This window comes from Cupressus sempervirens, chromosome 1 (assembly GCF_028749045.1).
Source record: "Cupressus sempervirens isolate cs-2001-9-10 chromosome 1, ASM2874904v1, whole genome shotgun sequence".
Taxonomy (NCBI): domain Eukaryota; kingdom Viridiplantae; phylum Streptophyta; class Pinopsida; order Cupressales; family Cupressaceae; genus Cupressus; species Cupressus sempervirens.
In genome coordinates this window covers 760,891,688-760,903,150 of record NC_143118.1, presented here as the reverse complement: position 1 = coordinate 760,903,150, position 11,463 = coordinate 760,891,688, and the positions used below count along the sequence as shown (strand labels likewise).

At 37.8% G+C, this 11,463-nt stretch overlaps 1 protein-coding gene across 1 annotated transcript in view; it reads left to right on the top strand.

Moving 5' to 3' along the window:
* The first annotated feature begins 3,216 nt into the window (after positions 1–3,216).
* The window catches only part of LOC149580124 (branched-chain-amino-acid aminotransferase-like protein 2), a 213,263-nt gene continuing 205,016 nt past the window's right edge, over positions 3,217–11,463 (top strand). Inside the window, exon 1 of the mRNA XM_089789539.1 lies at positions 3,217–3,690. Coding sequence (XP_089645665.1) covers positions 3,586–3,690 — 105 coding nt within the window. The 5' untranslated portion in view covers positions 3,217–3,585. The remainder of the gene's footprint in view (positions 3,691–11,463) is intronic.

Here is an 11,463-nt window from a genome sequence, read left to right as displayed (position 1 = left end):
TAATAATAATAATCCCTCTATTTTTAAGATTATCCAGAGTGAGAACTTTATTTTGCAAAAGGATCCAAAAGAAAATATTGACTTTGGGTGTCAACCCCTTCATCCAAGCTTTAGCCGAACATAATTCTTCAAAATCATCAAAGGAATCAGCATAGGCCGAGGCAACTGAGAAAACACCACTAGGATCATTTCTCCAGATCAGCTCATCCTCATTTTGGTTTAAGAAGAACACATTCAGGCACTCGCTTAGTTCAATCAAATTGGGGTCCACTCTATAGAGGTCCATCCATTCATTCTCTTTCCAATAGTCCACCACATGAGTTCCAATTTGGGTCTTACAAAGCTCCATATACCTGTTCCATCTTAGTTCATTACACAAGGGGTGATCCAAAATCCAAACATCTTCCCAAAAATGAACTCTCCTACCATTACCAACCTTCCATTTAATCCTTTTTCTAATAATATCTTTAAGTTTTTGAGAATATTTTTAGATCATAAATCCCCCTTGATCCAGATTACTATTAAGGAAATGGTAAAATTCAAAGTTATCAAAGTTGTATTTATCATTCCAAATATACTTCCATTCCCCATCCTCTTTGTGCCATCTCCATAACAGTTTTGCCATTAAAAAATCATTCATAGAAGTAACCCTTTGTAACCCAAGTCCTCCCTTCTTATACGGCATACAAACATTTTCCCAAGCAATGAGAGGGAGTCTTTTTTAATTCTCCATGTCCATCCACAAGAATTTTTTTTGGATCTTTTCAATAGCAAGAACATATTTTGTAGGGATTTTAAAAAGACTCGAAGCATAAAGCAGGACACTTTGCAAAATAGATTTAAGAACAACAACCTTACCTGCCTGACTAAGCAAGGAACCTTTCCATCCTGCAAGTTTTGAATGGATTTTGTCAATCAAAGAGTTCCATAAACTATTAGGAGGAGATAATCCTAGATAAGAATCGAGCAAAGAGCCTATCTCGTAGTCGATAATCTTTTTTATCTTCATTTGCCTCTCCACACTGACATTCATAAAATAAATTAAACTTTTATTCCAATAAATAATTTGACCAGTAGCATTACCATAATCGACCAAAGCCTTCTTAATACTCCTAGCATTCTTCATCGACTCTTCTCCCATTACAATAGAATCATTAACAAATTGTTGATGAGAACACACTAGAGCTGAAGAGGAAGGATTGAGGCCCACAAAATCCCCTTTAAGAACCATACGATCAACAAATCTTCCCAAACATTCAGCCAAAATGATAGAAAGAATAGGAGAAATAGGGTCACCTTGTCTAAGGCCCCTGGAAGCCTTGAAAAAAGAGGGGGAACCATTCACAAGCACCGAGAAAGACACCGATGACACTAGCATAAAGATTAGATCCCAAAATCTCTAATTAAAACCAAAAGCTTTAAGAACACGGAGAAGAAAGTGCCAATCCACTCTATCACAAGCTTTAGAAAGGTCAAGCTTAAGCAAAAAACCTTCTTTCTTAGACACCAAGAGAGAATGAATATTTTCATGCATTATAATAATGGAATCCACAATCTATTTACCAGGAACAAACCCATTTTGCTGTCTAGAAATAATGTTAGGAAGAAGTGACAAAATCCTCAAAGTAAGAACCTTAGAAATGATCTTATAAAATGAGTTACATAGACTAATGGGCTTGAACAAGTCCATGCTATCAACTCCCAACTTTTTAGGGATAAGAGCAAGGAAGGTACCATTCAGCTCTTTAAGGATGTTCTTGGATCCAAAAAATTCCTTCACTCCATTACAAATATCCCCTCCAATAATATGCTAGTACTTGTGAAAGAACAAGAGCGGGAATCCATTAGGACTAGGGGCTTTGTCTCCTTCAAAGGAAAAAACAACCTTATAAATCTCATCAGGCGAAGGAATAGATGTGAGAAACATGTTTTGATCCTTAGAGACACAAGAAGGGATGCACTCCAGAAACAAATCCTGCTTCTCCAGATCCAGGTCAGATTCTTGTAACAAAGTTTTAAAGAAGTCTGTTGCCTCCCTTTTGATGATCTCTTCATTATCAATAGGTCCCTCATCCGTATTGAGTCTGCAGATCCTATTGGCCATCCTGTGCTTGAGGGTTGTCACTTGAAAGTACTTTGTGTTACGATCACCTTCCTTTAAAAAGACCTTTCTACAGCGCTGCCTCCAAAACGTTTCCTCTTTAGAGATGATATCATGCAGTTCAACCAATTTACCACTTCCCTCTTCCCTAGAAAAAGTCTCATAACCCTTAGTTTGAATCCTATCTTGAATGTCCTTAAGTTCCTCCAAGATCTTTTTTTTTATTCTCAAAGATATTACCAAAAGTATTTTGGTCCATATCTTAATCATTTTCTTAACATTCTTCAGTTTAGCAGCGACTTTAAACATTGCTGTGCCTTCAACTTGAATATCCCACCACTCCTTAATAAGAGACTCCAAGCCCGGATGGAGAGTCCACTAAAATGTTAACTAAAATGTTACTTTTCTTAATTATTCTAATTATCATTACTTCATTTGTTTGTGACAACACATTAGCAAGATAATTTTGTAATGTTATATTTATACATTAAGAAATCTATTAATCATATAACCATGTGAAATAAATAGGATTGGTTTGTTTATAATATTTTATATAATTTTAATGAAAATGGAGGTATTTTCTTTAAAAAATTAAAATTTTAGTAGAATATTTAAGTTAACTAAAATGTTATTTTTCTCAATTATTATTATTTCATTTGTTTGTAACATACATTTATTAAAAATATATATAAGCAACTTTCTTTACAAATATAAACATAGATTTTGATAAAAATAAAATTAGAAAATGAATCATAACTATTGAAAATTTATAAAAATAATATTCTATAGATTCTAAAAACTAAAACAATATTTTTTCTCATCCACCCTTTTTAACTATTTGATTTTAATGAAATTTTTTAGAAATAAATCTTATATATTGTTTAAGTTTAGTGAGAAATTATATGAATCTCTTCACTAATTTTATAGAAATGAGAATTTGGTCCAAAAAAATGCAATATAGAGAGCTTCGCAAAAGCAATTCAACCAATCATATAATTTGTTTTATATAAAAAATTCAAAAATAAATAACAAAATATTAGACAATTACTCTAAAATTATTACTCGTGATTGGTGGAAATAGTAGTAAAGCTGAATGCAATAGTATTTATAACCACATACACAAATTAACATAAATGTTTATTAGACCAGCTCAAATTTAAAAAACATTTGCATTTTTCAATAGTTCATCCAACAAAAACATCACAACTAGATTCCCAAAACCGGTGTACCGAAAATCTCTTCCAACTGCTTTCCTTCAGTCAGCGGGAATTTATCTGTCATAGTTATCAGAATCGTTTATTTTTGAAATGGGGTATGCTCAAATTAACTACACAGCAAGCACATTTAAAGTTTTGAAGTTCAAATTCGTCCGCACAGCTTAAACTGCCGGCTGAACTGTGCTTTCCGTGGCGACGCACCATACAAGATTTGTTTAGAGCTCGATAGGCTTGAATCCATTGGCAAATTGAAACTTCATAGCTACAATGGGAGGGACTGATATTGATGCAGAACTCCACGAAGTTGAGGTAATCCATTCATGGTCGCAACCGAGGTCTCTGAGCACGAGCCTCTTGTATTCATTTGCACAGGTAAGAGAAGACCTCACCATTTGCACTAGATTTTTTCTTTTTCAATTGTGTTTTTTTTGGATGGAGCTTGAAGTTCAGATTTTGTTATAATGGAATAAGAAATTGTAGTAATGCCGCTGTTAATCTGCATATGCTATGTTTTTCCCCAATACTGCGGCTATGGCGCAGTATGATTGTGATTAAGGTATAACTCTCAGGTATCTGTTGTGATAAATTTTCTTGTCTTGGGTGGTTAGTTTTCTTGATTAGTAACTTTCCCGGGTGCTTAGATGCTATTAATGGGGTATGGAGCTTGCACTTTGGCTTGCTTTTTGAGTTACGGATGTTATCACAATTGGTTGAGTTGATGGGATACGGAGATTTTAAAACGGGGCTCCTCTACGAAAACCCTGTTGATTTTTCATTTGAGCTCATCCCGTGAGAATTGTCATGGATAGTTATTAAAATAAATAATTAGTCAGATTCTGAAGATTAGAAGATCATTCATCGCCATTTACTAGCAGAAGACTCCTGCTGTATTTTTGATTTTAGTTTTTCTTTTGCCATCTTATTAGTGCCATATAATCTGGACGGTTAATTTGAATTTAGGAGATTAGGTCTTGCTGAATCCCCGTGAGTTTAGGTGTTGCTGGGGGATGATTCTATTAATCATGCGCATGGCTGGGGAATTAGCTGGGCATCGAGAACCGAGGTAATCAGAAGTTTCGATTGTAGATCTTTGTGTTAGCAAACTAGTACTAATGTATGGGTACTGAAGGACGTTAATCATGACTTTGGTTTTATCTTGACTTACCATTAGAGTAGGACATCTGTCTTGGGTTCATTTTATCTTGAAAACCATATTCCTAATATTATTTGCTTCGAGATATGTACTGCCCTTTTCAGAATTTACGTGAAATTAGTCCTGAAGCAGTGATTTTAACTTAAAATGAGAATCAAATTATCTATATTAATATGATATTACAATGAAATTGCCAACTGCAGGCTCCATTTTGGAAAATTTCTGGTTTAGGGCCTGCACACTGTTAATCATTAGAAACTCACATTAGGACATTAAATAACAAGAATCCATAATAACACACACATAATTCAAGACAACATATAAATAATTACTATTTTGATCAAAGCTTATTCCTCTAGTCAACCATACTAGGAATATTTTATGAATATTTGCAAACCGCAATCTCAATGATAGTTTGTGAAAAATCTAACTATTGCAGTCACTGATTATTAATCTCCTATCGTAAATGATTATTAAACTGCTGAAAACAAATTTCCAGCTAATATTGACAAATAACACAACTGCAACTTCACTTATATAATATGGAAAGAAATGTGCAACACAATGAACACAATATTTTCGGACAAATTGTCCCTGGAAAGACCCTTAAGGGAAAACCAGTTCTACAGATGAGGAATTATATTAAACTTCAGCAAATCAAGAGATACAAAATTCCTTGCCTCTCACTGGTAGAACTCCGACAACCTCCTAATTTCTCCCGCTGATATTCCCCACTGCTATCCCCACGCTAACACTGCGCCCTTGCTAACACTGCTAGACAATTTGCTATCACTGCAAAATGCTTCTCCCAAAACTTGTTTCTCCAAATGACCCAATGACCCATTTTTATACTACTCCTGTAGGTAAACCAACGGCCGAGATTAAATTAAACCAACAACTGAGATTAAGACAACTCGACAGCCAATAATAGAATTGGTTGCAAGGTGTCCAAAAGAGAATCACTAAAATTAGTAAATAATTATCCTTGCAATAACCATTTACTAATTCTCGGCAAGTGGGCAAACAGCTGTCCAAACTACCCATAACTAATGCTGCTATACATAGATAAGGACGAACAACTGTTCAAGCTACCCATAAATACTATTGCTATTTCCGGGTCAGAAATAACAGCGGTCCAACTAACAATAATTAACACTCCCTCTTAGCGAGGAAGCTGTTCTGCATGACACCCATCTTATCTCTGAAGAAGATAAATTTGGCCTTTCCCAAAGCCTTCGTCAGAATGTCTGCTACCTGCTCATCTGTAGGTATGTATTGTAGTCGAACAACTCCCCTTTGTACACAATCTTTGATGAAGTGATATCTGATATCTATATGTTTAGACCTATCATGAAACACTGGATTCTCAAACAACTTGATGCAACTTTGATTGTCACAATGTATCATAGTAGTCTCAACCTTCTGACCAAACAAGGCTACTAACAACTTTCGAAGCCATATAGCTTCGCATGTCGCCATGCTAGCTGTTATGTATTTTGCTTCTGTTGAACTTAGAGCCACAGACTTCTGCTTCCTGTTGAACCAAGATACAACTCCTGATCCCAAGCTGAAACAACACCCTGAAGTGCTCCTTTTGTCTGTTGCACTTCCTGCCCAATTTGCATCAGTATAGCCTATCAACCTGATACCTTCACCTCGAACATATTTGATCCCATACTCGACTGTACCACGCAAGTAACGTAGCACATGCTTAGCCGCTATCCAATGCATTCTCTTTGGTTCAACCATGAACTGACTAAGAGAGTTTACTGCAAATGCTATATCTGGTCTAGTGTTGACCAAATACATAAGCGAACCAATCAACTGTCTATATAAAGTGGGATCTACATCTTTCTCCTTAATTGTATCTACCTTCCTCCAATTTGTGATCATGGGTGTAGACATGGCTTTGCAATCCTCCATTCCAAATTTCTTCAAGATTTCAATGCAATATTTCCCTTGACCAAGGAAAATCTCCCCATCTGTCTGCCACACTTCTATGCCTAGAAAGTAGTGCATAAGTCCTAAATCCTTCATCTCGAACTCTTCTGCAAGGTTCCTCTTGCAATCCACTATGAGCCCTAGTGAACCTGTAAGAAATAGGTCGACCACATAAAGAACAAGAATGAGAATCTCACCCCCAACCATCAAGTAGTAGAGGTTAGCATCTGCTTCACTCTTCACAAAGCCCATTTTCTGCAAGTATGTATCAATGCGCTCATACCACGCTCTAGGAGCCTGCTTGAGTCCGTACAATGCTTTCTTCAATCTGCACACGTGGGTCTCTTCGCTATGTGCTACAAAGCCTTCTGGTTGTTCTATGTATACCTCCTCCTTCAACTCACCATTAAGGAATGCTGCCTTGACATCCATTTGATGGATTTGCCATCCCATCTGTGCTGCAAGTGAGATTACAGCTCGTATAGAAGTATACCTGGCAACTGGAGCAAATGTCTCCTCATAGTCTATTCCCTCCTTTTGAGAGAACCCCTTTGCCACAAACCTTGCCTTGTATTTCTCGATGCTACCATCTGCACCGTGCTTTATCTTATAGATCCAACGTGATCCAACTACAACCCTATTTGTTGGTCTAGGTAGTACCTCCCACACATCATTCTGCATTATTGAAGAATATTCCTCAACCATAGCATCTCGCCATACCTGATGTTCTGCAGCTTCTTGATAGCTAGAAGGCTCACTATCTACCAACTGACTAACTAATGCCACATAGTCGTTGAACTTGGCTGGTTGTCTTCGCTGTCTAGTACTCGTCCTAGGAGCTCCCACAAACTCCTGAGTATCCCTTTGTGTATCTGGAACCACATGGTTCCTGCTGCCAACTGTAGAGGATGAAATGTCAACCTCTAAGTCTTCTAGATGCATTTCATGTTGCACCTGTTGCTCCATACTCTGTGAATCTTCACATACTGAGTTTACACTCGTACTGGTAACTGTACTTGAGCTTTGTTGCTCTTGACTTGGTCTTGGAGCTTCTGTTGGCTGCACACTCTGATCATCTGCTGGCAAATCTCTGGATCTCCTAAATGCCTTGTCCTCCATGAACTTGACATCCCGTTTGACAATAATTCTTTTAGTCCCCGGAATGAAAATCCTGTATGCCTTTGAGGTCTCACTGTACCCAACAAAGTACCCCCTCTCTGCAGTCTGATCTAACTTTGTACGTGTATCTCGAGGAATATGGCAGTATGCCAAACTCCCGAATATCCTGAAGTGATTAACATCTGGCTTCTTCCCTGTGAAAGCCTCCTCTGGTGTCATCTTCCCTAGCACCTTGTGTGGAACTCTATTCTGAATGTAGACTGCTGTATTACACGCCGTTGCCCATAAGTAACGGGGCATGTCCTAGTCATGTAGCATAGCTCTTGCTGCCTCCGATATAGAACGGTTCTTCCTCTCAGCAACTCCATTCTGCTATGGATTGTAAGGAACAGTCCATTCTCTCTTGATTCCTTCTCTGGTGTAGAACTCCTGGAAGACATTTCCTTTGTACTCGCCTCCATTTTCTGACCGAAGAACCTTTATCTTCTTTTCTGTCGAGTTCTCCACAAGAGCCTTCAACTCTTGGAATCGACTGAAAACCTCATCCTTAGTCTTCAAGAAGTATATCTAGGTCTTTCTAGAGAAATCATCAATAAAAGTAACATAGTACTCATCCTCTGAGAGATTTCGTTGACATTGGTCCACAAACATCTGAATGTACTAGATCAAGAACACCCTTAGATCTGGTGTCACTCCTTGGAAAAGATGCTTTCGCAAACTTTCCCAACACACATCCCTTACATACATCGTCATGCTCTGTGCTCACCTCTCGAACACCTGTCACTGTCTCACGAAGCAATCTAAGTGCTCCATGATGAATATGGCCCATCCTCCTATGCCATAGCTCTCCAAGATCTCTAGGATTACTGTTGCTCATAAGTGCCTTAGGAGTATCAAACTGCAATCTATAAAGGTGACCACTCCTAACTCCAATAGTTATGGGTGATTTCCAATCCTTGTGCTTAATCAACACATGTGTCCCTCTAAAGAGTACATTATACCCCCTATCCTGAAGAACAGATACAGAAATCAAATTCATACCTAAGCCTGGCACATATAACACATCATGAAGTGGAATTATCTTTCCATTCTCCCTCTGAAATTGAACAGTCCCTTTCCCAACAGGGTTGAGTTTGGACAAGTTTCCCATAGAAATCTGGATGTTGGTGTCCTCCTCCTTGTAACTGAAGAAGTACTCTCTAACTCCTGTCATATGAAATGACGCCCCACTATCTATATACCAAACACACTGTGAGGTTGAGCTAACCATACAAGCTATGAGTGCAAACTCATCTTCCATTCTACTGGAGAGTTCTTCTGCACTTGCTGAAGCTGCCACCTGCTTCTTACCCTTCTTCCTCTCTGGGCAATCACTGACATAGTGGCCAAACTCGTGACATCCAAAGCACTTGACCTTAGAAAGGTCCTTCTTCTTCTTCTCACCTTGTGAATTTGATCCTTTGCTAGATCCCTTCTTTGCTTTCCCTTTACTCGCTAGGGCAACGTTCTCTTGTTCCACCTCATTTTTTTGACTCTTGTTGGCCCCATTGACAAGACTTAGTCTAAACTCCTCCTAAGTGAAATCCGTCCATAGTCGATCCCAACTCGGTAAAGTATCTCGTCCACTAACAACTTGAACAAAGACACTCCATTGTTTAGTAAACCCATTTAGGGCTATTTTCACTAGCTCGTCATCACTAGGGCTATCTCCAACAGCTGCTAACTCATCCTTGACAAGTCTGAGCCTGGTGAGGTAACTTGTGACGTCTTCTCCCTGATTCATCCGAGTATTCTTTAGCTTCTCTCTGAGAATCAACTTCCTGTTGGTGGTAACATTCTGGTACAGATTCAGAATGGTGTCCCACATCTTCTTTGCTGTATCTAGCTCTGAGATATGTGGAACAATATGCTCCTTGACACCATCAAGGATTATCCTCCTCGCCTTGGCATTGTCCTTTCTATATGCTGCAAGCTGTGTTGCATCCGTTGGTACAGGTACAACACTGGTAGCATAATCCTTGATACCATTCTCTTCCAACAATAAAGAAATTCTAGCCTTCCAAACACCAAAATTTGAGGCACCATCCAATCTATCCTGATCTCTCAAACCAGTTGAAGCCATCTCAAGGATTTAAAGCAATAATAAATCTAAAGAGATCAAAATTTCTTTCCTAGAGAAAAACTCTTCTACCCTTAACAATGCTCTGATACCATGTGAAAAATCTAACTATTGCAGTCACTGATTATTAATCTCCTATCGTAAATGATTATTAAACTGCTGAAAACAAATTTCCAGCTAATATTGAAAAATAACACAACTGCAACTTCACTTATATAATATGGAAAGAAATATGCAACACAATGAACACAATATTTTCGGACAAATTGTCCCTGGAAAAACCCCTAAGGGAAAACCAGTTCTACAGATGAGGAATTATATTAAACTTCAGCAAATCAAGAGATACAAAATTCCTTGCCTCTCATTGGCAGAACTTCGACAACCTCCTAATTTCTCCCGCTAATATTCCCCACTGCTGTCCCCACGCTAACACTGCGCCCTTGCTAACACTGCTAGACAATTTGCTATCACTGCAAAATGCTTCTCCCAAAACTTGTTTCTCCAAATGACCCAATTACCCATTTTTATACTACTCCTGTTGGTAAACCAACAACCGAGATTAAATCAAACCAACGGCTGAGATTAAGACAACTCGACAGCCAATAATAGAATTGGTTGCAAGGTGTCCAAAAGAGAATCACTAAAATTAGTAAATAATTATCCTTGCAATAACCATTTACTAATTCTCAGCAAGTGGACAAACAGCTGTCCAAACTACCCATAACTAATGCTGCTATACATAGATAAGGACGAACAGCTGTCCAAGCTACCCATAAATACTACTTCTATTTCCGGGTCAGAAATAACAGCTGTCCAACTAACAATAATTAACATAGTTGTCCTTGTATTGTGAGAGCATGGGTGGTTTCCTTGTTCATCCAACTCGGGACGGCATACTTGAGAAGACTCTCAAGCCTAGGGGCATGATTGGATCCTTGGTCTTCAAACACCCCTGACCCAAGAACATGGCAAGCTTTCAGGTCTGCTCTATCCCCCAGTCCACCTTGGAATTTGTCTGTTCTCCTTGATCAAGACTAGGAGCACTCATTTGTTTCATAATCTGTAAGCACGACAAGACCTCCAATCCAACCATCTCAAGGTTGCATATTTGATAAGACCCTCAAGTCCTAGTGCTTGATTAAACTTCTGGTCCTCAACACCATTGTCCACGAGCACGTAGGATAATTTATCCATTCCTCTCTGGGTGGCATACTTGATATCTTGTGAACTCAAAAGGCTGGCTGCATTTCCCATTTGAATGATATTACCGTAAACTCAATATAAATTGCATAACAGAATTTTGCTATAATATATACTAATAAACACTTTTTCATCATCTCAAATAATTTTAATAAATTTTTTACCTAGCAACTTTCTGGAATTATATGCACATACATATTTCTGGTTGCTTGATTTCTCTTTAGTGTTATTTCTCAAAGGATTGATGACTGGATGCTTAATTGATACTTGACTGAATGGATGCTTTAATGATATAATAGTTCGTGCTTGAATATTTGATGTTTGTACGATGGAATGTTTGAATGATTGATATTAGATTTGATCAAATTGATTCTTGCTTTGTTTGCTTGATTTCTTTATATCCAATCGGTGTTTGGTGGATTTTTGAATTGATGACTAGATATATTGATGAATGATAATTGAATGAATGTTGAATTCAGAGTGATGAGTCATGATTTGATGTATTTGTGTGCTATGATTGATTAGTGATCCTTGAATGCTTGGAATGATTTCTCCTTCATTGGTGAAAATATTCACCACTTTTGAAGAATTGAGTCACCTTTTTTCATGTCCT